Here is a 27,210-nt window from a genome sequence, read left to right on the forward strand (position 1 = left end):
TCTGAGAAGCTAACATAACACTTATACCAAAACCAAAGACACCACAAGAAAAGAAAACTATAGGCCAATATCTCTTATCAATATAGACACAAAAATCCTCAACAAAACACTAGTGACTGTATCTGTTTGAATGCAGGCATACACTCAAAAAAATGAGTAACACAAGGCAAACTGTAACTGACCAGGTAGCTAACAAAGTGAACAAGAAGAGTGGTCCAAAACCTTTGCCTCAATGCTTTCTAATAAACTAATTATTAAGCATGCAAGCTGCTGATCAAGGCAAAGTTCACAACTAGCAAAATACCCACAAAAGAGCAGTATAGAGACCTCCTGAGCCCCACCCATAACAAACCTGTACTGATAAAACGTCATGTTTTAGTTCACTGGGCTGCCTTCATTTCCAAGAGCCAAGATGGCTCAAGGAGTCCACCCTCAGGTAGAATTCCCTCCTTCAGCTTACTGCCATGAAACAAAACACATTAACTTCTCATGGGATTCACAAAATTACAAAAAGTACCAAACACAGCACTTGTACACAAAGTACTTACTGCATTCTCTAACCCAGGTAATTCATTCTTTCATACTGAGTGCCTGGTGATTTCACAAAAACTCCACCATAACATTAGTTTCATTTTTCAGGTAAAATTGGAGGTTGGGGAGATTAAATCATTTACACAATATCATTCAGTGGGACAAAAAATCAGACGTCTTTTAATTTCAACAATTCTCTTTCCATTACACTGTCTCATCAAAATAAATTTTTAGAAACACAACAGCTAAACTTCGCTTTTGCTCTAAAATCACACAAGGCATCAGAGTCCAACCCTCTCTCCTAGTCCCAACAATTCTTTCTGAATATAAATGCTAGTCTATCAACTTGAACTGAAGCAAGTAGTTTCCAAGGACCCTAGAAAGATATTTCCCTCATTTACACAACTATGACCCATCACTCTGTATGTATAATGACATCACCTCAATGCCAATAAGGCAATGAATTATTTGTATTATCTTTCATATATTGCTTTTCTTTCTCTGAACTCTCAGAACACTGTTTTCTCAACCAATTACACAGCTGTTATATGCATAGTAAACTTTTTAAAATTTTCTCCAATCTACGTAACTAGAAAGAAGGTAAGACTTATTCTCCACACTACCCACTTCAGCCTCTTATACTTAGTAAACCAGTTGCCATCTGGTCAATTCTGACTCACGGTTGATCCCATGTGTGTTACAGTAGAACTGTGCTCCTGCTCCATAGTGTTTTCAATGGCTGATTTTTTTGGAAGTAGATCTCCAGCCCTTTCTTCTGAGGCACCTCCGGATGAAGTGCCTTTTGGTTAGCAACCAACCATGTTAGTTATTTGTACCACCCAGGGTACTCCCTTTATATTTAGTAGGTACCCGAACATTTGAAAAATGAACAAATAAATAAATACATATTGTTCAGGTTCACAGGTACATATCTCTTTTAGATTTCACCAAAGAAGGCTACCCTCACAGCTTATCTTGTGGTCTTGGCATGTAACCTCAATTCCAGTTCCATACTATAAATCTTTATGGAATCTACCATGGCCTCCACCAGACTGAGTCCAGTACAACGAGATGGTGCCTGGCTACCACCACTGACTGCTCTGACAAGGATCACAATAGAGGGTCCCGGACAGAGCTGGAGAAAAATGTAGAACAAAATTCTAACTCAAAAAGAAAGACCAGACTTGCTGGCCTGACAGAGACTGGAGAAACCCAGAGAGGTTGGCCCCCGGACACCCTTTCAGCTCAGTAATGAGGTCACTCCTGAGGTTCCCCCTTCAGCCAAAGATTGAACAGGCCCATGGAACAAAACAAGACTAAAGGGGCACAGCAGCCCTGGGGCAGGGACCGAAAGGCAGGAAAGCTTGTACCGGGGAACCCAGGATTGAGAAGAAAGAGTGTTGACATGTCATGGGGTTGTTAACCAGTGTCATAGAACAATGTGTGTACTGTTTGATGAGAAACTAGTTTGTTCTGTAAACCTTCATCTGAAGTACAATTAAAAAAAAACCTATGGAAGCAGACTGTCACATTCTTCTCCTATGGGGCAGCTGAGTGCTTAACCACTGCACCACCAGAGATCTTTTCTTGAAACTAGGAGTCCCTATACAGGTTTCCCCCACTATCCGAAAGTGGAGTGTTCCTATGAAACCTTTCATAAGCTGAAACGGCATAAAGCGAAAAAGCAACCACCATTAATTTATATGGGAAAAAATTTTGAGCACTCCCAGACCCAAAAAACAACCTACCAAATCATACCAAATAACACAGAAAACCTAAAAAAACACTAACACATAGTAAAAGCAGGAATGAGATGATACGCAGCCTATATAAAGTAGAAATAATGTATGTACGGTGTAGTTTCACAGACACGGTTCAGAGCTATGGCAGCTTGATGCCGAGATGCTAAATGGAGTTCCCTGGGAAGGAGCTTGGCGAAACCGCTCTCGCTGCTTAGGGCATGCGCTGCCTCTTTAACAGCTTGCTGCAAAACAAACACCGAACGCTATTTGCACTTTTCGCCTTCTTTCATGAAAGTGAAAATCCTGTTCAGACTTCTTTCACTAAGTGAAAACAGGTATTAATGTAGTAGGTCTTTCATAAAAGCGAAGTGGCATAAAGTAAACTTTAAAAAGCAGGGGATACCTGTATTGTCACAAATACAAAATACAAAAACCAAATACAAATACAAAAACCAAAGTTCATCAGATTTATTCCAGAATTAAAACACTCTTACTACACTAGGAAAACATTTTTCCAGAGCACTTACAACAAAGTGCCTTTGGTCAGTGAAACGGCCAGCTTAAAGTAAAAACCATTCAATAACTAAAGAGATTTCTAAGACATCAACTCATCCAAAAGGTTTTTCTCAAAAGGTAAAGTACCATGGGACACATGCATCTTGCTTCAAAAGCAATTTTTAAGAAATAAAGAATAAAATGCAAAAAAAAAAAAAAAAAAAAAACTGTTTCGCACATTTATTTTAGAAATCTGAAATCCCCAGATATTTAACAATACAGCCAACATTTTGGCACAGCTGGCCTTCTTGGAGCCCTCCAGGAAAGAAGGCTAAAATGAATGTTCAGAATGTCTATTCACTGCGACTAAATAATGCTGGGTATAAGGCATGGGGTCTTGTCTTTGAAAAGAGCTGCTTCCCAACAGCTTAAAAAAAGGAAAGTTCAATTCATTAGGTTATTTGTAGAAACCTAATGATCCATCAGGCGCTCCTTGGAAACTCTATGGGACAGTTTTACTCTGTCCTATAGGGTCGCTATGAGTCGGAATCGACTTGACAGCACTAGGTTTAATGCTATTAAATTAAGAGGCCACACTTCGAGAACCCACCCAACGTGAGAGAGAGTACCCCCTCACTTTTACAAGCTCAAAGAAAAATCTACAAGTTAAAATTAAACTTTACAACACAAAAATGTTCTTATTAAAATATCCATTTCCCCAGGGTGCAGTGAATTTATGTTAACGGGAGAGGAACAACTCAGAAAAGGAGGGTGAGAATGGCTGTACAAATCGAAGAATGGAACCAGCGTCACTAAATGGTACATTTAGAAACTACTGAACTGGTGTATGTTTTGCTATGCATAGTCTCAACAACAAAAATATTAAATTAAAAAAAATCCATTTCCCAGAACTTACTTTTATTACCCATCTGACTGCTTAGAATTCATCAATGAAAGTAACTTCTAATACAGTCCTACATATTATGAACCACTTCTCTACAGTTCCTTCTGGACAATGATGGAACCCAAATACCTGAAAAAGAATTCTTAAGAGTGAGTGCTTTTAAACCAAAGAGGCATCATCAGTAACTCTCTTACCTGTAATTAAGTGCTTTTGGACATAAATTAGGAGTTTTAAACAGTCCTGCCTTAGGTCAGTTTTAACATTAATGGTTTCAAAATGAGGCAGCCCCATAGCTTTATTCAACCATGATTACAGAGATAGGTTAATCTTTACTAAATGTGTTGGAAATAAATAACATAAGCTAATGGGAACCTGTTCAAAAGTAGGTGAGAGACATGAGCTATATACTGAAGATAATTAGCATCAGACTGACTATGTTGTTCCAGAATTACAGAGTAAGGAACTCACTGGGCCCTGTCCCTAGCAAAACCACAATTCAACTGGTGGCAAAAAAAAAAAAAAAAAAAAAACACCTAAAATCTCTGGAAACTGCCCTAAGGATGTATAGTAAATGCAGAAACATTCATTAAAAAAAACTACGTTTTTATCAGTAAGAATGCAGAGAATCTATGGCATTTGAGTCATAACCTGCTCCATTTCCCCCTTTCCCCTGCTCTGTGTTATAAAAGGTCTACTCTGGACATATGTGGCCAAGAAGATGGGGGATTCCTCTCCCCTCAGCTCCCAGTCTGGGGCTATGATTTCATCCCAGGAGGGACAGGCTGCTGGCAATTCTTATTACCCAAACCCATGACACAGAAAACTCTATTCCAAGCAGATGGGGTCAAGAGAACTGGGTCTCTCTTTCCCTACTCAACCGCCACTCATAGGGCAGAAGCTCTACCTCAGAATAGAAAATAAGAATATAGGAGGGACAAGCTGAGAAGACTATGGACTACCACCTAGCCCCCAGTGCCCATTTTCAGAGTAGGGGTGTCACTCAGGGAAAGGCAGGTCTTGAACTCCCTAGCTCCAGTGAAATGATGCAGGCCTTCTGTCCAGAAAGACATTTGGACAAGGAACTCTGCGGCTCTGCTTCAGAGAACTCATCTTATTTAAGGAGTAGAGAACTCCATGCTTAAAAGCACTGTAAAATATAATGGTGATCTTGCTGGAGAGCATTTAAGAAGAGGAAGATAAACCCGCTGCCGTTGAGTCGATTCTGACTCATAGCAACCCTATAGGGCAGGGTAGAACTGTCCCATAGAGTTTCCAAAGAGCGCCTGGCAGATTCGAACTGCTGACCTTTTGGTTAGCAGCTGCAGCACTTAACCACTACGCCACCAGGGTTTCCGAAGAGGCAGATCGGTCTCATAAACATGTTCAAAGAGCTGAAGAAAACCATACTTAAAGAATTAAAGGAGGGGCGGGGCCGAGATGGAGGAGTAGTCAGACGCTTCCAGTGGTCCCTCATAAAACAAAGACCTGAAAAAACAAGTGAATCAATTATGTATACAACAAGCTACGAACCCTGAATAACAAAGGCAAAGTTAAAAAAATGGACTGAGCGGCACAGGGAGGAAGAGACGGTTCAGAAGCAGCAAGGAGTTGTTGGACCTGACCTGGGGGGAACTGGCGCCCCTCAGCCAAAATCACCTGGAGCAACTGTGGCAGGGCTGGCCATAGCGTTCTGGACACGGTCTCTCAGCCACAGACAGTGAGTGGCAGTCTAATCACGCCTCCAAAATCAGCAAAGGACAGTGCTCTCAGCAAGTTAAGTGCTTGTGTCTAATCTACCACAGGGATCTAAAAGCACCCTTTTTGGAAGAGCTCTCTCCCATTTATCTGATCCCTCCTTCCTCTGCCCCAGGCCCTGAGCCAGCTTCAGTGGTGGTGGATTTCCCTGGGCCTGAGATAGATCCTGCTGCACTCCCTGAGCCATTCTCCTGGCCTTGAAGAAGGAACAAATTAACAAATGGGGAAAAAACAATCTGCCAGCTCCCCTCAGCTGAGAACTCAGGGCACATGTGGCTCCTGTCCAGGCACAAGCAGTCCACGGACACTGGATGACTTTCACGCCTGCGTGGACACGTGTGGGCCCAATTCAGCAGCTAGGCCCTTGTTCGCACAGCCCCAGGGTGTATGCGCCTGAGGTCTGACTTTAACTGTTTCAGCTGTGCAGTGGAGAGGCAGATTTTTGACATTTACATTGCTCTGCTTATTAAGCGGGGTCATCATCTACCTACATCAGGGGCCTGAGGACTGGCAGCTCTACCCACACCACCTAGCGACCTGAGACAGGGGTCCAAGGATAAATGCTGCCTCCCAGGCATTACAGCTAAAAGCTTTGGGTGCACATGGTCCAGGTGCAGAGCCCACCCACCTGTGAGCTCTGGGGAACAGGGACGCACATTACTCATAGACACTCGGGGATCAGTTGTGAGCCCTCTGACTTGCTCAGAGTGTGACCCCCTGCTGCAACCAGATACCTGTGCATACACCAATCACCACTGCTCATCTAAGATCGTTGGTGAGAGCCTGTAGCACACACTTGGTGATCAACTACCTGGCCACCTGAACTGAATCCATACAGGAAAAGTGAATGGACTCCTAGGCTCATATACCTGGTAACAGCTCTAACCATCTGTAACAGGACATCAGAACTTCAAAGGAGAAAATAATCAAGCTAGCTCACTCAAGCAGCCTATTCGGGTATATTAAAACAAACAAGGGAAGAAGCTAGTACACCATAAGCAAACATAAAATAAACTAATACAATGACTTATAGATGGCTCAGAGAAAACAGTCAATATTAAATCACATAAAGAAGCAGACCATGATCTCTTCAACAAGCTCCCAAAACAAAGAATCAAGGAATCTTCTGGACGAAGAAATATTCCTGGCATTACCAGAGGTAGAATGCAAAAGATTAATATACAGAACTCTTCAAGAGATCAAGATGGAGATCAGGCAAAACACAGAACAAGCCAAGAACACAGAGATAAAGCAGCTGGGGAAATTAAGAAGGTTATTCAAGAGCATAATGAAAAGTTTAATAGCCTGCAAGAATTCACAGGGAGACAGCAATCAGAAATTCAGAAAGCCAACAATAAAATTTCAGAATTAGACAACTCAATAGGAAGTCAGAGGAGCAGAATTGAGGAGGTGGAAGTCAGAATTAGTGGGACAGAAGATAAAACACTTGGCACCAATATATTTGAAGAAAAATCAGATAAAAGAATTTTAAAAAATGAAGAAACCCTAAGAATCATGTGGGACTCTATCAAGAGAAATAACCTACGGGTGACTGGAGTACCAGAAGAGGAAGGAAAAATAGAAAACACAGAGAGAACTGTTGAAGATTTATTGGCAGAAAACTTCCCTAATATCGTGAAAGATGAGAAGACATCTATCCAAGATGCTCAACGAACCCCACACAAGGTAGATCCCAAAAGTCACCAAGACAAATTATACTCAAACTTGCCAAAACCAAAGATAAAGAGAGAATTTTAAGAGCAGCGAGGGATAAACGAAGATCACCTACAAAAGAGAGTTAATAAGAATAAGCTTGGACTACTCAGCAAAAACCATGCAGGCAAGAAGGCAATGGATGACATATACAAAGCCTTGAATGAAAAAAATTTCCAGATAAACAGAAGTTTAGGTAATTTGCAAAAACCAAACCAAAACTACAAGAAATTCTAAAGAGAGTCCTCTGCTTAGAGAATCAATAACAACAGACAACAACCCAAGACTAGACACGGGACAGAGCAACCAGAGAGCAACCCAGATAGGGAAACCACAAAAATAAATCAAGATTTAAAAAATGCTCAAAGCAGTGAAACAGCAATATCATTATATAAAGGATGAGAAAATTAAATCAATAAAGGGGGACTAAAAAAATGTAGTCACAGATCTTTCATATGGAGAGGAAGTCAAGACGATATAAAGAGATAAAAGTTTGGTTTAAACTTAAAAAAATAGGGGTAAATAATAAGGTAACCAAAAAGGAGTCTAACAATCCTACACATCAAAATAAATAACAAGAAAAACAAAGACTCAGGAAAAACAAAATCAACAATGAAGAAGACAAAAAAGATAATACATGAAGAAAAACTACTCAGCACAAAAAATTAAGTGGAAGAAAGAAATAGTCAACAACACACAAAAAAAGACATCAAAATGGCAGCACTAAAAAAAGCTCATACCTATCAATAATTACACTGAATGTAAATGGACTAAATGTACCAATAAAGAGAGAGTGGCAAAATAGATTAAAAAAACACAATTGGTCTATATGCTGCCTACGAGAGACATACCTTAGACTTAAAAACACAAACTGAAACTCAAAGGATGGAAAAATATATATATCAAGAAAACAACAATCAAAAAAGAGCAGGAGTGGCAATATTAATCTCTGACAAAATAGACTTTAAGGTTAATTCCACCACAAAGGATAAGGAAGGACACTGTATAAAGATTAAAGGAACAATCTGCCAGAAGGATATAATCATATTAAATATTTATGCACCCAACAACAGGGCTTCAAGATACATAAAACAAACTCTAATAGCATTGAAAAGAGAGAGCTCCACAATAACAGTAGGAGACTAAAACACACCGCTTTCAGTGAAGGACAGAACATCCAGAAAGAAGCTCAATAAAGACACAGAAGAGCTAAATGCCAAAACTGACCAACTTGACCTCATAGACATATACAGAACACTCCACCCAACAAGCAGCCAAGTCTACTTTCTTTTCCAACACACATGGAACATTCCCTAGAAGAGACCACATATTAGGTCATAAGGAAAGCCTTAACAGAATCTAAAACATCAAAATATTACAAAGTATCTTCTCTGACTACAAAGCCATAAAAGCGGAAATCCATGACAGAAAAAGCAGGGAAAAGAAATCAAACACATGGAAACTGAACAACACCTTGCTCAAAAACGACTGGGTTATAGAAGACCTTAAGGATGGAATAAAGAAATTCATAGAATCCAATGAGAATGAAATCGCTTCCTATCAGAACTTTTGGAACGCAGCTCAAGCGGTGCTCAGAGGTCAATTTACATCAATCCAAAAAGAAGAAAGGGCAAAATCAAAGAATTATCCCTACAACTTGATGGAATAGAAAGAGAGCAACAAAAGAAACCCTCAGGTAACAGAGGAAAGGAAATAATAAAAATTAGAGCAGAATAAAATGAAATATAAAATAGAAAAACACTACAAAGGGCATTTATACAAAGCGAACAGCCAACATCATCCTAAATGGAGGGAGTCTGAAAGCATTCCCCTTGAGAACTGGAACCAGACAAGGATGCCCTTTATCACCACTCTTATTCAACATTGTGCTGGAGGTCCTAGCCAGAGGAAATAGACTAGAAAAAGAAATATAGGGCATCCAAATTGGTAAGGAAGAAGTAAAAATAACTCTATTTGCAGATGACATGATCTTATATGCAGAAAACCCCAAGGAATCCACACACACAAAAAAAAAAAACTACTGGAACCAACAAAAGATGTCAGCAAAGTATCAGAATACAAGCTTAATATACAAAAATCAGGTGGATTCCTCTACACCAACAACAACCCAATTAAAAATTGAGCAAAGGATATGACACGCACTTCACTGAAGAAGATATTCAGATGGCTAACAGATACATGAGGAAATGCTCTCAGTCATTAGCCATTAGAGAAATGCAAATTAAAACTACAATGAGATTTCATCTCACTCCAACAAGGCTGGCATGAATTCAAAAAATAATAAATGTTGGAGAGGCTATGGAGAGATTGGAACACTTATACACTGCTAGTGGAAATGTCAAATGGTATAACCACACTGGAAATCGATCTAGCGTTTCCTTAAAAAGCTAGAAATAGAACTACCATACGACCCAGAAATCCCACTCCTCGAAATATACCCTAGAGAAATTAGAGCCTTTACACAAACAGATATATGCACACCCATGTTTATTGCAGCTCTGTTTACAATAGCAAAAAGATGGAAGCAACCAAGGTGTCCATCAACGGACAAATGGATAAATAAATTACGGTATATTCACACAATAGAATACTACGCATCAATAAAGAACAGTGATGAATCTGTGAAACATTTCGTAACATGGAGGAACCTGTAAGGCATTATGCTGAGTGAAATTAGTCAGAGGCAAAAGGACAAATATTGTATAAGACCACTATTATAAGATCTTGAGAAACAGTTTAAACTGAGAAGAACACATTCTTTTCTGGTTACGAGAGGGGGGAGGGAGAGAGGGTGGGAGGGGGTTATTTACTGATTAGATAGTAGATACGAACTACTTCAGGTGAAGGGAAGGACAATACTCAATACAGGGAAGGTCAGCTCAACTGGACCAAAAGCAAGTAAGTTTTCTGAATAAACTGAATGCTTCGAAGGTCAGCGGAGCAAGGGCGGGGGTTTGGGGACTAAGGCTTCAGGGGACATCTAAGTCAATTGGAAAAATAAATTCAATTAAGAAAACATTCTGCATCCCACTTTGAAGTGTGGCATCTGGGGTCTTAAATGCTAACAAGCTGCTATCAAAGATGCATCAATGAGTCTCAACCCACCTGATCAAAGGAGAATGAAGAACACCAAGGTCACAAGGTAATTATGAGCCTAAGAGACAGAAACGGTTACATGAACTAGAGACTACATCATTCTGAGACCAGAAGAACTAGATGGCGCCTGGCCACAACCGATGACTGCCCTGACAGGGAGCACAACAGAGAATGCCTGAGGGAGCAGGAGAACAGTGGGATAAAAAAAAAAAAAAAAACCGCAGACCCCAAATTCTCATAAAAAGACCTGACTTAATGGTCTGACTGAGACTAGAAGAATCCTGGCGGTCATGGTCCCCAAACTTTCTGCTGGCCCAGGACAGGAACCATTCCTGAAGCCAACTCGTCAAACATGGATTGGACTGGACAATGGGTTGGAGAGAGATGCTGATGAGGAATGAGCTACTTGCATCAGGTGGACACTTGAGACTATGTTGGCATCTCCTGTCTGGAGGGGAGATTGGAGGGTAGAGGGGATTAGAAACTGGCAAAACAGTCACAAAAGGAGAGACTGGAAGGAGGGAGCGGGCTGACTCATGAGGGGGAGAGTAAGTGGGAGTATGTAGTAAGGTGTATATAGGTTTATATGTGAGAGACTGACTTGATTTGTAAACTTTCACTTAAAGCACAATAAAAATTAAAAAAAAAATTTTTTTTTAAAGAGTAAACAGAGAACCTGCAGTCTGGGAAAAAAAATGTGTGTGGCTACAACAAATCTCATCAGGGTCTAATCTCTAAAATCTACAAGAAACTGCAAAACCTCAACAACAAAAAGACAAGTAACCCAATTAAAAAATGGGCAAAGGATATGAACAGGCACTTCGCCAAAGAAGACATTCAAATGCTCACAATCATTAGCCATTAGAGAAATGCAAATCAAACCTGCAATGAGATACCATCTCACCCCAACAGGGCAAGCGTTAATCCATAAAACACAAAATAATAAATGTTGGAGAGGTTGTGGAGAGACTGCAACACTTATACACCACTGGTGGGAATGTAAAATGCTACAATCACTTTGGAAATTTATTTGGCACTTCCTTAAAAAGCTAGAAATAGAAATACCACATGACCCAGCAACCCCACTCCTTGGAATATACCCTAGAGACATAAGAGCCCTCACACAAATATATGCACACCCATGTTCACTGCAGCACTGTTTACAATAACAAAAAGATGGAAAAAACCAAGATGCCCATCACTGGAAGAACGGATAAACAAATTATGGTATATTCACACGATGGAATATTACACAACAATAAAGAACAAGGATGAATCTGTGAAACATCTCATAACATGGAAGAACCTGGAAAGCGTTATGCTGAGTGAAATTAGGCACAAAAGGACAAATATTGTATGAGACCACTAACTATAAAAACTCAAGAAAAGGTTTAAACACAGAAGAAAACATTCTTTGATGGTTATGACGGTGGGGAAGGAGAGAGGGGGTATCCGCTAATTAGACAGTAGACAAAAATTATTTTAGGTGAAGGGAAGGACAACATGCGATACCTGGTAAGTCAGCACAACTGGACTACTCCAAAAGCTAAGAAGTTTCCTGAATACAACCAAATACTTCAGGGCACAGAAAAGCAGGTGCAGGGGTCTGGGAACCATGGTTTCAGGGGACTTCTGGGTCAACTGGCATAACAAAGTATATTGGGAAAACGTTCTGTATCCCACTTTGGTAAGTGGCATCTGGGGTCTTAAAAGCTAGCAAGCAGCCATAAGATTCATTAATTGGTCTCAACCCACCTGGAGTAAAGGAGAATGAAGAACACCAAAGACATAAGAAAAATATGAGCCCAAGGGAAAGAAAGGGCCACATAAACCAGAGACTCCATCAGCCTGAGACCAGAAGAATTAGATGGTACCTGGCTACCACCAATGATTGCCCTGACAGGGAACACAACAGAGAATCCCTGATGGAGCAGGAGGAAAGTGGGATGCAGAACTCAAATTCTAGTACAAAGACCAGACTTAATGGTCTGATTGAGCCTGAAGGGACCCCAGAGGTCATGGCCCCCAGACTCTCTCTCTGTTAATCCAGAACTAAAACCATTCGTGAAGCCAACTCTTCAGAGAAAGATTAGACTGGATTATAAGACATAAAATGATTCTGGTGAGGAGTGTGCTTCTTAGCTCAAGTAGACATATGAGGCTATGTTCATATGGGCAGCTCCTGTCTGGGGGCGAAATGAGAAGGCAGAGCGGGAAAGGAGTTGGTTGAATGGACACAGAAAATACACGGTGGAGAGAAGTAGTGTGCTTTCACATTGTAGGTGTGTGTAAGTTTTTAAGAGAAACTGACTTGAATTGTAAACTCTCACTTCAACCAACCAACCAACCAACCAACCCCAGTGTGGTCGAGTTGATTCCGACTCATAGCGACCCTATAGGACAGGGTAGAACTTGCCCCATAGATTTTCCAAGGAGCGCTTGGTGGATTCGAACAGCCTATCCTTTGGTTAGCAGCCGTAGCACTTAACCACTATGCCACCAGGGTTTCCATCTCACTTAAAGCACGATAAACAATAAAATAAAAAATATGAAACAAGACCCATACCTCACACCATGTGCAAAAACTAACTCAAAATGGATCAAAGACCTAAACATAAAACAACAAAGATCACGGATGAAAAAATAGAGACAATGCTAAGAACCCTAATACATGGTATAAACAGAATATAAACCATAAATCAACAATGTACAAACACTAGAAGAGAAACTAGTAATTGGGAGCTCCTAAAAATCACACACAAGCTCATCAAAAGACTTCACCCAAAGAGTAAAAAGACAACCTACAGAATGGGAAAAAATTTTTGGCTACAACAAATCCGATCAGGGTCTAACCTCGAAAATCTACATGATGCTGCAAAACCTCAACAACAAAAAGGCAAATAACCCAATTAAAAAATCGGCAGAGGATGTAAACAGGCACTTCACCAAAGAAGACATTCAGGCAGCTAACAGATACATGAGGAAATGCTCATGATCATTAGCTATTAGAGAAATGCAAATCAAAATTACAATTAGGTACCATCCTACCCCAACAAGGCTGGCATTAATCCAAAAAACACAAAATAGCGAATGTTGCAGAGGTTATGGAGAGACTGAAACACTTATACACTGCTGGAAGGAATGTAAAATGGTACAACCACTTTGGAAATCAATTTGGCACTTCCTTAAAAAGCTAGAAACAGAACTACCATTCGATCCAGCAATCCCACTCCTTGGAATACATCCTAGAGAGATAAGAGCCCTCACACGAATAGATATATGCACACCCATGTTCACTGCAGCTCAAAATAGCAAAAAGATGGAAACAACCTAGGTGCCCACCAACTGATGAATGGATAAATAAATTATGGTATATTCACAAAATGGAATACTATGCAACAATAAAGAACAAGGATGAATCCGTAAAACATCTCATAACATGGATGAATCTGGAGGGCATTATACTGAGTGAAATTAGTCAATCACAAAAGGACAAATACTGTATGAAACCACTATTTTAAGAACTCAAGAAAAGGTTTAAACAGAGAAGAAAACATTCTTTGATGGTTACGAGAGTGGGGAGGGAGGGAGAGAAGTATTTACTAACTAGACAGTAGACAAGAATTATCTTGGGTGAAGGGAAGGACAAAACACAATACAGGGGAAGTCAGCACAACTGGACCAAACCAAAGGCTAAGAAGTTTCCTGAATACAAGCAAACACTTAGAGGGACAGAGTAGCAGGTTTGCGGGTCTGGGGACCATGGTTTCAGTGGACGTATCGGTCAACTGGCATAACAGTTTATTAAGAAAATGTTCTGCATCCCACTTTGTGAGTGGTGTCTGGGGTCTTAAATGCTAGCAAGTAGCCATATAAGACCCATCAATTGGTCTCAACCTACCGGAGGAAAGGCGAATGAAGAACACCAAAGACATAAGGAAAATATTTGCCCAAGAGACAGAAAGGGCCATATAAACAAGAGACTCCATCAGCCTGAGACCGGAAAAACTAGATGGTGCCTGGCTGCCACCAATGACTGCCCTGACAGGGAACACAACAGAGAGTCCCTGATAAAGCAAGAGAACAGTGGGTGCAGAACCTAAATTCTAGTAAAAAGACCAGACTTAATGGTCTGACTGAAACTGGAGGGAACCCGGACGACATGCCTCTCGGACTCTCTGTTAGTGCAAAATGAAAACCACTCCTGAAGCCAACTCTTCAGAGACTAGACTGAACTATAAGACATAAAATGATACTTGTGAGGAGTGTGCTTCTTAGCTCAAGGAGATACATGAGACTAAATGGGAAGTGCCTATCTGGAGGCGAGGTGGGAAGGCAGAAAGGGACAGGAACTGGTTGAATGGACATGTGAAATCCAGGGTGAAAAAAAACTACCAAATAAGTAAAAGACAAGCTACTGACTGGGAGAATATCTTTGGAAACCATATATCCAACAAGAATCTAATAACTAAAATATATATAAAACTTTGACAAATCAACAACAAAAAGACAACTCAATCATAAAATTGGCAAAGGACTTGAGTATACACTTCACCAAAGAGGACATTCAAATGGCCACCAGACACATAAAAAGATGCTTAGCATGATTAGCCATGAGAGAGATGCAAATCAAAACCACAATGAGATGCCATTTCACTCCCACTAGGATGGCTAAGATTAATAACACAGAAAATAAATGTTGGCAAGGATGGGGAAAAATTGGAACCCTTATCCATTGCTGGTGGGAATGCAAAATGGTACAGCCATTGTGGAAAACAGTGTGGTGATTCCTCAAAAAAAAACTGATAGAACTACCACATGACCCCGCAATTCCACTCCTAGGTATATACCCAAAAGATTCAAAAGCAGAGACCCAAAAAGAGACATGTATATCAATGTTCATTGCAGCACTATTCACAATAGCCAAAAGGTAGAAACAACCTAAATGCCCATCAACAGATGACTGGATAAATGAAATGTGGTACATATACACAATGGAATACTACTCAACTAGTAGGAAAAATGGAAGTCTTGGTACACGCTACAGTATAGATAAAGACTGAAGACCTTATGCTGAGCTAAACAAGCCAATCACAAAAGGAAAAATACTATATGACCTCACTTATATAAAAAGAAAAGGCGAATGTGTAGAGACACAAAGTTTATTAAGGGTTACTATGGGCAGGAAGGAAGAGGAAAAGGAGGGTTCACTGTAATGGAAAAATTGTATCTATCAAGGGTAGGGTTGCACAGTCAATTATTATTGCTGTCAATAAGTTCTACACCTCTAAATAGTAGAGCTAGGAAAAGTTGTGTGATAGGTATATCTACAGCAATGACAAAAAAAAAAGAGTAGCTGCTGAGGCTGCTTATGTACAACCAAATACCTCATGGGATTTGGTTTCTTGGTTTGGACGTTTAGGGTCATGGTTTCATGGGACATCCCAGTTAATTGGCCTAATAATATGTTTAGTCCTTCTGTTCTACCTCCTAGTTTGTTGTGTGGTGCCTGAGGACTTAAAAGCTTGCAAGTGGCCATCCAAGGCACAATAATTGGTCGCTATTCACCTTAAGCAACAGAGGAAGGGGAATCAGGAATAGGAGGAGGATGTCATGTGTGGCTAATTGCCTCCATGAACAACTGTCTCCTTTGCCATGAGACCAGAAGAACTGGATGGTGCCCAGCTACCATTACTGAACATTTTGATCAAAGAGTCCATAGAAGAATCCTGATCAAAAGCGAGAAAATACAGAACAGAATTTCAAATTCTCCTGGAGCTATGGAGGGTGGATGAACCCCTGAAACTATTACCGTGAGATAATCTTTAAAACTTAAAGCAAAAATATTCCCTGAGGTCTTCTTAAAACCAAACAATAGTTTAGCTTAACTAGTAAAGAATGTCTGCCCTGAGCATTGTGTTCTTTTAAGAACTATCTAGCTACATGAGATCAAACTGACAACAGCAACTCCAAAGATCAGATAGGAGCCTCAAGGAGAAGAGAGTTTATGTTAACGGAGGAGAAGCAACTTGGAAAAGGAGGGTGAGAATGGTTACATAGCTCGAAGAACATAATGAGTGTGACTAAATTGAACACGTAGAAACTGGTGTATGTTTCGCTGTTATATTCTCAAAAATGACAACAAAATAAATAAAATTATTTAAAAAGAAAGAATACTATGAACAATTGTATGCCAAGAAATTGGATAACTAAGACGAAACAAATTCCTGGAAAGACACCAAAACCAAACCCACTGCCATGGAGTTGATTCTGACTCAGAGCGACCCCACAGAGTTTCCAAGGCTGTAAAACTCTACAGAAGCAGACTGCCACCTCTTTCTCCCACGAAGCTGCTAGTGGTTTCAAACTGCCAATCTTTTGGCTAGCATTCAGTAGCCCTGGTAGCGCAGGGGTTAAGGACTTGGCTGCTAACCAAAAGGTAGGCAGTTCTCATTCACCAGCCGCTCCTTGGAAACCCTATGAGGCAGTTCTACCCTGTCCTATAGAGTCACCATGAGTCAGAATCCACTTGACGGCAATGGGTTTAGAAAGACAAAAACTATAGAAAATGACTGGAAAAAATACACTCTGCATAGGCCTATAACAAGTGAAGAGATTGAATTTGGATTAAAAAGCCACCCACAAAGAAAAGCCAAGGTCTAGATGGCTTCATTCGTGAATTCTACCAAATATTTAAAAAGTACCAATCACTCACAAACTTCCAATATATAGAAGTGTTGCGAATTGAATTGTGTCCCCCCAAAATAATATAAAGTCCTTACCCCTGTTATCAGCGAATGTGACCCTGTTAGAAAATACGGTTTTTCATTTGTTATGATAATGAGGTCATACTGGAGCAGGGCAGGTCAGAAACCTAATCCCTTTTGAATGATGTCTTATAAAAGAAAGTACAGTCACAGACACAGGAAGAAGAGGTCACCTGAGGAACCATCTGCAAGTCAAGGAAAACCAAGGAATGCGGAGGAATACTGGGGGCTACTAGATCGGTTGCTCTTATTTGGACTTCTAGCCTCCAAAACCCTACGACAATAAATTTCTGTTCTTTAAGTCATCTACTTTGTGGTATTTTCTTATGGCAGCCCTAGGAGACTAAGACAAAAGAACAATTCCAAAGTCATTTTATGAAGCCAGTTTTATTCTGACTGGAGTTCCTGAGTGGTGCAGGTTAAAGAGCTCAGCTGCTAACCAAAAAGTTCAGGGTTTGAGTTCACCCACAGGTGCCCTGAAAGAAAGTCCTAGTGATCTACTTCTAAAAAATCAGCCACTGAAAACCCTACGGGGCACAGTTCTTACTCTGACATACATGGGGTCACCATGAGTCGGAACTGACTCAATGGAAACTGGTTTGGTTATTACTCTGCTACCAAAACCAAATAAAAAGATCACGAGAAAATTACAGACTAATATCTCTTATGCATAAAGATGCAAAAATCCTCAACAAAATAGTACCAATACAAATCCTGCAAAAGGATTATACACTATGGGGATACTGCGTGGCTTAAAGTCAGAAAAGGTTTGCAACAGGGTTGTACTCTTTCACCATACTTATTCAATCTACATGCAGAGCAAATAATCCAAGAAACTGGACTATATGAAGAAGAACAAGGCATCAGAATTGGAGGAAGGCTCATTAACAACCTGCGTTACGCAGAAGACAGACACAACCTTGCCTGCTGAAGGCAAAGAGGACTTAAAGCACTTACTGATGAAGATCAAAGACCACAGCCTTCAGTATGGATTACACCTCAACATAAAGAAAACAAAAATCCTCACAACTGGACCAATGAGCAACATCATGATAAACGGAGAAAAGATTGAAGTTGTCAAGGATTTCATTTTACTTGGATCCACAGTCAACAGCCATGGAAGCAGCAGTCAAGAAATCAAAAGATGCACCGCATTGGGAAAATCTGCTGCAAAAGACCTCTTTAAAGTGTTGAAAAGCAAAGATGTCACCCTGAAGACTAAGGTGCGCCTGACCCAAGCCATAGTGTTTTCAATCATCTTGTACGCATGTGAAAGCTGGACGATGAATAAAGAGGACCGAAGAAGAACTGACACCTTAGAAATGTGGTGCTGGAGACGAATATTGAGTATACCATGGACTGCCAAAAGAACGAACAAATCTGTCTTGGAAGAAGTACAGCCAGAATGCTCTTTACAAGCAAGGATGTCAAGGCTAGGTCTCATATACTTTAGACATGTTGTCAGGAGGGACCAGCCCCTGGAGAAGGACATCATGCTTGGTAAAGTAGAGGGTCTGCAAAAAAAGAGGAAGACCCTAAATGAGATGGATTGACACAGTGGCTGCAACAATGGGCTCAAGCATAATAATCATTGTGAGGATGGCGCAGGACCTAGCAGTGTTTCCGTTCTGTTGTACACAGAGTTGCTATGAGTCAGAACCAACTCAATGGCACCTAACAACAACAAGCTAAGTGTGGCTACTGAGCACTTGAAAAGTGGTTAAACATGGAGGCACTGAATTTTTTATTTTAATTAATTAAATTTAAACTTAAGAACCACCAATGGCTAGTGGCTACTGTATTGAATAGCACAGATCTATACTCTTTTCTCTGTCTTTTCAATTGTTTCACTCTTCACTACTTATATCTTGTCTCAAGAAGGAATCCTAGACTAGAAACCTTAGGCTTCTTTTTGTCCCCACAATGCACCTTGCAGGGCAGAAACCTTAAAGACTGATGATTTGGCATCCGACTTACACAGCAAGCTTTTTTTTTTTTTTTTTCCTCTCTCTCTCCTTGAAAAGCAATAAATTAAATGCAGAACTATTTCCAAAATGATGTTCACAGACTAACCATAAAAATCAGCTCTTTCTCCATTGTGTGCTACCTTGTGTTTTCTAGTTTTCCTGAATGTTTGGACGTGAATCATAAACCTAATGTATTCTAAGTCCCTCCTACCGGCTGGCGATCCGTTTATTGCTACTAACGAGGGTACAGAGAAGCACAATCGGTGGTGAGCCTCTCGAGACTAACTGATCATCCTCACTACTCCCTCGGGATGAGTCCTGCGTTTCAAACTAATCTCCTAATTGTCTCCCCAACAAGATAGTTCCTGGGCAACCACTCTCTCCACTCCCACACCGCGCTTTTACCCTCCTGCAAGGGCACGACAAGCCCCACCTCCTCCCAAAAGCGCTTCTAACTACACACACTGGGAATATAGGTTCCTCGGAACACCTGGTGTTGTCCAAAAGGCCCCGGACCCACTCAAGGGGCGGAAACGCGTCTCTGCCGGAAGGGGAGCGCAGGAGGTGCGGCTACCCCCTAGAAGCCTTTAATTTTTTTTTAAGGCGCGCCTACTGTCTGTCAGGCACCTTGACAGGCAGAGAGAGAGCCAGACCGTCTCGTCTTGAGGCACACACCCAGCCCGCCTCCCGGGGGCGCAGAAAGCAGCAGTCCCGGCAGAGGGCAGGTGGGCGCTCGGGGCGACCTCCACCCCGGCCCCGACGGCGGCCCCGCACGTCTCCCGGCCCGCTCACCTCCGCGCAGGCCCTCTCGCCCTCCGGGTAGTGGCGCCACGGGGGCGAGACTCGGGCGGGGGGCGCCTGGAGCCAGGCCTTTGCCTCTTCGTCCTCGTCCTCCTCTCCGTCCGTGCTCTCCCCGCGCTGTAACTCGTAATTAAAATCGGGGTCCAACTCCAGCTCTTCCTCACCCTCTGGCTCTTCCTCACCCTCCACCTCCTCCACCATCACGACCTCGTCCTCCGGCTCCTCCTTCTCCTTCTCCTTCTCCTCCTCCTCCTCCTCCTCCTCCTCCTCCTCCTCCTCCTCCTCCTCCTCCTCCTCCAGCTCGCCCGGCCAAGGCAAGTCCTCGGGCTCCATATTGGTGTCTCGCTCCAGGCGGCTGAGGAGGAGGAGGAGAGGGGAGGGGCGAAGAAAAGGAGGGGAAGAGAGTCTACTGGCGGTTGCGGTCGCGCGCAGGCGCAATGACCGCCGCCGCCTCGCGCAGCGCGCCGCGCCGCCCGGACGGGGCGGGGCGGGGAGTGAGCGCGCGCGTTGCTAAGGACGCCCCGCGAAGAGGGCGGGAGGGTCCGAGGTAGGGGTTCGCGACCCGCGACGCCACCGCCTCGCCCCGTCACTAGCTGGGACCTCGTTCACAGTACTGTAAGCTCACAATAAACCCAGACCGGGCTCCTCCCGGGGTTAGGAGGGCACAGAAGAGGAGAATCTGCGCCTTGGCTGGGCTGGCCAAAACTGAGTTTTGCCCCTGCACCGAGGGGAGATCAGCTCCTAGGACGAACCCATTATAATCAAACTTGCAAATTATACATTTTTAAAGGTTTAGTGCCTACTATTTGACAGACCGTATGGTGGGCGCTTGAACTTAACAGTGGGTAAGTTCAGAGGGCTTAAGAACTGAGGGCTGGCATTGGAAAGATCCGAGTTTAAATCCTTTCATCGCCCCTTAGCGGTTTGACTGTGAACCTCTATAAAATGAGAATAGGCCTATCGCACAAGATTAAAAACAAAATCAGACTTGTTGCCATCGAGTCAATTCTGACTGATAGAGACCTTATAGAACAGAGTAGAACTGCCCCCACAAGGTTCCCAAGGTGCAGCTTGGTGGATTCAAGCTGCCTACCTTTTGGTTAGCAGCTGTAGCTCTTAACCACTGCACCACCAGGGCTCCATTGCATAGGATGGTTGTGATCATTAAAGGAGATAGTCAATGTGAATGATTTACTGGTAGCTATTAGTTGATTATTATACAGTAACTCATTAAATACTCATAGTTCTGTGAGACAAGTATTATTACAGTTTCGTGTTGGAAGAATATGAGACTCAGAAGAGTAATTTGCCCAAAGTCTCTTACGTACTAAGTGGCTGAATCAATATGCAATCCCAGGTTTTCTATAAGTCCACTAAAAATGCCCTCTCATGGGCCTACCAGCTGACAAAGAATAAGAGAGCAAATATTTATAATGATATACAATGTCATATGCATGGCCCTGGTGGCACAGTGGTTAAGAGATTGGCTGCTAACCAAAAGGTAAGCAGTTCGAATCCACCCGCTGCTCTTAGGAAACCATATGGGGCAGTTCTAATCTATCCTACTGGTCACTGTGGGATGGAATCAACTAGACAGCAATGGGTTTTTAATGGGTTATACAATATACTATACAAGTTGCCCTCGACTCATGGCGACCCTGTGTGTGTCACCGTAGAACTGTGTTCCATAGGGTTTTCATGGTTGTGACCTTTGGGAAGCAGATCACTAGACCTGTCTTCCAAGGTCCCTCTGGGTGGACTCAAACTATCAACCTTTTGGGTAGTAGCCCAGCACTTAACCACTTGCACCACCCAGGGACTCCTAAGGGAGAGAGGTAATCAGTGTGAAGGATTTACTGGTAAATTTAATGACGGAGGTAAATTAACAATGATATTGAACCAACTGTTGTTGTTAGATGCCATGGAGTAGGTTCCGATTCATAGCGACCCTATAGGACAGAGCAGAATTGCCCCATAGGGTTTCCAAGGAGTGGCTGGTGGATTTGAACTGCTGACCTTCAGGTTAGCAGCTGAGCTTTTAACCACTATACCACCAGGGCTCCTCAGTGGTGGAATAATTTTGGGGGTAGGTATCACCAAGGATGCAGTTTCTGGGTGGTGCAAACGGTTAACATGCTTGACTGCTAAATAAGAAATTGGAAATTCAAATCCACTCAGAGGTACCTCGGAAGAAAGACCTGAGGAGCTACTTCCAAAAAATCAGCCAGTGAAAACCCCATGGAACACCATTCTACTTTGACACACATGGGGTCATCATGAGTCAGAACCGACTCAAGGGCAGCTATTTATTTATTTGTTTGCCAAGGATTCATGTCCTACCTGCCAGTGATGCAATCCTGGCAACTGTAAAGTTGGACGTGGACTGAAGCCCCAAACCTCAGGGCTTCTTTGAACACCTCTGAAAGGAACTGAGTACACTCAGGTTATTGTTGTTTAAGCTAAAAGAAAAAGCCACCTTGCTCTTTAGAATAGACCCAGCTGGATTCTAGGGCATGTTTTCGTTGCTGGGGTTTATAATCTGGACTCCTGCCTTTGAGACGTATTACAAAGGTAAAGAATCATTTTCTTTCCGGTAATTACTTTTTTGCAGTTGGCCAGCGTATCCCTTCCAGAGTCCTAAATGTTACTGCACAGACATTGTCACATTATATGATTCAACATCCCATGCTATGACAGAGGGTGAAGAAAGGATTAACCCTAGTCCAATTACAGACTACATTCTCTGGATCGACATAATCTCAGCAATAGTGAAATCTAAATATCACTGATTAACGTCCTGGGGCCTGACTTTGTCTACCCTTGACCAAAAGAGAAGGACTGAGAAAATCAACCTCTGGCATCTAGGAACTGACCTGAGATTAATAACTAAGCCTCAGTGTTGTCAGGAATTAGCCTGACGTCCACAGTTGTGCATGGTGTTCTTCCAGCTAGACAAAAAACAGGACCACTTCCTAATCTTGACTAAGTACAGAAAAAGGCAAGGTTACCATGTAAACTGCAAACATATACCAAACATCCCCCTCTTCCAGCTAATTTGAGAAACTGCTGCTTTCTTTTTTTTTTTTTTTTTTTACCAGTTACAGACTTAGCTTCCCTCCGTCAAGATAACATTCATGAAGATATTAGATTCTAAAATTACTCCCTTTTCCTGACAGCATCCAAATTCAGAAAAAGGTCCTGCTTCCTTGAATTTCCTTGAATCTTCCTCAAAATCAGCTAACGCAAACCCAAATCCTGTAAGTCCTAACATCCTCTTACTGAGATATCCTATAATTTCCCATGGTGTGTGTTCTCCCTTGTTATAATGGATAATAAAACCAACTTCAACTATAGGTATGTCCCTGGTGTTCTTGGGCAGGAGAGTACTGACACATTAAACTAAAGGCAGTAACTCCTATGTAAGTTCCATGCCAATTTTAAGCTTACTGTGAGTGGGATGCATTCCAGTTACCAGAGTTCTGGTTTCTCCTCAGAAGCACAGTACCTACCCATCAAAGGTTTATTGAGAGTTTTCTAGGTACCCAACACTGTGCTAGGAAGTGGGAATGCAGCCTCCTGGCACCAACCTCTCTGTGCCCAAACAAGGGCACCTGTTGATGTTTCCTTCTAGCAGTTGCTGTAGGTGTTAAAGATGGTGCTACTGCAAGGAGACAGGACAGGTGCTGGGGGTTCTGTTTCTTTAAGAGCACAGAGCAGGCTGGCCACCCATTGCGTTGTTGTCAGGTGCTGTCGAGTTGGTTCTGACTCATAGCTACCCTGTGTACAACAGAAGAAAACACTGCCTGGCCCTGCACCATCCTCACAATCGTTATGCGTGAGCTCATTGTTGCAGCCACTGTGCCGATCCATCTCGTTGAGGGTCTTCCTCTTTTCTGCTGACCCTCTACCAAGCATGGTGTCCTTCTTCAGGAACTAGTCCCTCCTGATAACATGTCCAAAGTATGTGAGATAAAGTCTCGCCATCCTTGCTTCTAAGCAGCATTCTGGCAGAACTTCTTTCAAGATAGATTTGTTCGTTCTTCTAGCAGTTTATGGTATAGTCAATGTTCTTCACCAACACCGTAATTCAAAGGCATTAATTCTTCTTCAGTCTTATTCATTGTCCAGCTGTCGCATGCATATGAGGTGATTGAAAACACCATGGCTTAGGTAAGGTGCACATTAGTCCTTAAAGTGACATCTTTGCTTATTTTTTTTTTAACACTTTAAAGAGGTCTTTTGCAGCAGATTTGCCACCCGCTGTTGCGGGATTAAAACCCCATACCTTGTCATTCAGACTCTTCCTATTCCCTGTGTTCCCCATATTGTTACCATGCTTTATTCCTTAGCGAGAGTTCAGTTTTGGCTCTGACTTCTGAAACTGAGATTCAAACATGCCTATTTCTCTGAAAAGGATGAAACCAGCCAATGTGTACTCAATGAAGGAATAGAGAGCTTCAGTCACCAAAGGGGAGTAGTGACACCAAGTACAGTGTGTCGTCTTATCCCTCAACTCTGTCTTCCATCATAGCCACTGTGATGGTTAATTTTACGTGTCACTTTGGCTAGGCTATGGTACCCAGTTGTTTGGTCAAACACTAGTCTAGATGTTGCTGTGAAGGTATTCTGTAGATGTGATTAACTTTAAAGGGAGATCACCCTCAATTATGTGGGTGGGCCTCATCCAATCAGTTGAAAGCTTTAACAGCAAAAACTAAGGTATCCGGAAGAAGAAAGAATTCTACCTCAAGACTGTAACCAGGGCTCATTCCCATTCATTCCAGTTCAAACCCCTGCTGAGAATTTGCATGTCTAACAATTTCCCAGGTATGCTAATGCTACTGGTTAGGGAACAGTTCTGAGAACCACTAGTAGACCAGTGGTTCTCAAAATGTATTGTACGTAAGAATCACCTGGGGATCTTGTTAAAATGTAGATTCTGACTCAGTATGTATGGCATGAAATGCAAATTCTCAGCAGGGGTTGGAACCTGAATGAACCAATTGGAGGCACTGACCATAACACAGAAATCCTAAGTTCCCAACCTGCTGGCCCACCCTACAAATTTCAGGCTCAAGACTGCAACATCAACTCTTAACTGAGTTTGTTTCCAGCTTGCTGGCCTGCCCTATGAATTTCCATCTTGCCAGCCCCTGCAATCATATGAGTCAATTCCTACATATATATGTATATGTATGTATGCATATACATATATATATCTGGAGAACCCTGACTTATAATAGCCACTAGGACATATACTTGAGGTCTCATAGGGGAAAGACATGGTAAAGAGAACTTTTGAGGATATTCCTTGTCAGAAACACACGTACATAATTTTACTACTCATAACACATTGTAGTGACTCCAATTCTGACTCAAGGAGTGCTATGCAAATGTTGTTTAAAAATAGCTACATAAATAGATAATATGTTTACTTTGTAAACTGCCTAAGATTATGGCAAAGGGTACAAGCTAAAATGTGAAGCATAGATTAGGGACTGGGAATGTGCTCAAAGAAAAAAATACTGTTATCTGTATAGCCATCTGTCAAAGCAGGGGCCCAGAGAATGGGTCAAAACCCATGGGGAGGATGGGACCCACCCATACACCTTAGACAAAACACCCTACAGCTGGGACCAGTGGTTCAGGTTCCTAGCTGTCACTTCCTATAGCAGAACTGCACCCAGATGAGTATATAAAAACCTGGAGTCAGCCAACCCAAATGACCAGATTCCCACGTCCCCATGTCTAACATGCTTACAGGCCCAAGGGGCTGCTCAGACCGGACCTGCCAATTCGTGAGAGAGTCTTTTCTTCATCTAGGAGCCAAGAGGCAACAAAAGAGGCAGCAAGGGGATCATGCCGCCCCCCATATCCTTTGTTGTAGTTGTGTTATCTCTCTTCTCCTTCTCTTCCTTCTCCTCCTTCTCTTTCTAAAAGAAACAGCTAAAAAGGAAAACTTGCAGAAGAATGAAGATGAAAGTCCTGCAAAGAAAGGAAATAGGAGGGGCTCGCATTTCTGGATTGTGGCTGAAAATGAGGCTTAAAGGTATGGAACTGGTTTCCCTGGTAGACCATTCTCTACAGGGAAGCAAGAGTGACCAAGTTAAATCACTAGTCAGAGTGTTTCATGTCTCTTTTTAAAACCCTGCAAGGGCTTTCTGCCTCTCAGAATAAAATCCAAAGCCCTAACCATGGCCTACAAGAGCCTACATGATCTGGCTCCCAGATCCAAACTCCTGCCCTCCCCGCTTGCTTACCCCATTCCTACAACCTTACTGTCAGTCAGCATAGAAAGCAAACTCTCACCCCCAAGCCCTTGCACTTGCTGTTCCCACAGCCTGGAACATACTTCCCCAAAGTCTCTGCTCACTTCATCAGAGAGACCTTCTCTAATAACACACACACACACACACACACACACATGCCCTCACCATGCTTTATTAATACTCACCACCACCCAACATTTATTTGTTCATTGTCTGTCTCTGCCCACTCCCTTCTAGAAGGCAAGCTCCATGAAGGGATTTTACCTGTTTTGCATACTATTGTATGCCTAACACCTAAAACAGTGTCTGGCATATAAGGAAGTGCTTGGAAAACTTTTATTGAATGAAATGAATGGAAATTGAATTGGATTGGCTGGTCAAAAGATTCTGAGTAGAATTCAGAATAAATTTGGTTTCACTGGAGCTAATACAGATGTCTAGGTACTGAGGAACCTCTAATTTCCTCTCCCAGCTGGCTCCTGAGACATTAGGTGAGCAGAAAGTGAAGTACATCCCCAGATGCTCGAGTGGGTGGAGGAGAAGGTGATTATAAATTACAGTTGACTCCTGGAGGCAAACTTTCCCTTAGTTGAGTCATTTCCACTGATGGCTAAGTTAATCCATTAATAGGTTCATTTTTATAATCAGAAAAAGTTATGAAATATATTGCCTATGTAGAAAGAAATTTTGTTTTATATTTGTATGTGTATATACTGTATTTTTACACAAATAACAACATGCATGTTATATGTTTTTTGCCAACTATGCAACCCCTCCCCCCGCCACAATTTTTGGAAGCGAGCTATGCTGTGCGTTATATGTGTGGGTGCATTACTTGCGAAAAATACAGTATCTGATCCTGTAGGACAGAGTAGAACTGCCCCATAGGGTTTCCAACGAACACCTGGTGGATTCAAACTGTCCACCTTTTGGTTAGCACCTGAACTCTTAAACACTACGCCACCAGTTTCCCATTATAAACTTAGTATATAATAAATCAGTGAGGACAACATGGAATATGCAATAAGCTTCTATTCTGTGAGTAGAAATCATAGTTCTCTTCAGTGATGAGAAGGGATCCCATGTTCTCAACTCACTAATTCCCTTGAGGATTGCTTAATAGCTAGATGCTGTTGTTGGCACAGAATA

General features: G+C 42.0%; 1 protein-coding gene across 3 annotated transcripts in view; it reads right to left on the bottom strand.

The window, feature by feature from the left end:
- Positions 1–20,185, bottom strand: part of ALMS1 (ALMS1 centrosome and basal body associated protein) — a 187,270-nt gene extending 167,085 nt beyond the window's left edge. For 2 of the 3 annotated variants that reach the window (XM_049856194.1, XM_049856193.1), the window contains exon 1: positions 19,784–20,184. In XM_049856194.1, coding sequence (XP_049712151.1) covers positions 19,784–20,125 — 342 coding nt within the window. In that variant the 5' untranslated portion in view covers positions 20,126–20,184. Of the gene's footprint in view, positions 1–19,783 lie in introns of all 3 variants that reach the window. The other variant, XM_049856196.1, reaches the window with a different exon arrangement.
- Positions 20,186–27,210: the final 7,025 nt, after the last annotated feature.

The sequence above is a fragment of the Elephas maximus genome, chromosome 17, assembly GCF_024166365.1.
Source record: "Elephas maximus indicus isolate mEleMax1 chromosome 17, mEleMax1 primary haplotype, whole genome shotgun sequence".
NCBI classification, from domain to species: Eukaryota; Metazoa; Chordata; class Mammalia; order Proboscidea; family Elephantidae; genus Elephas; species Elephas maximus.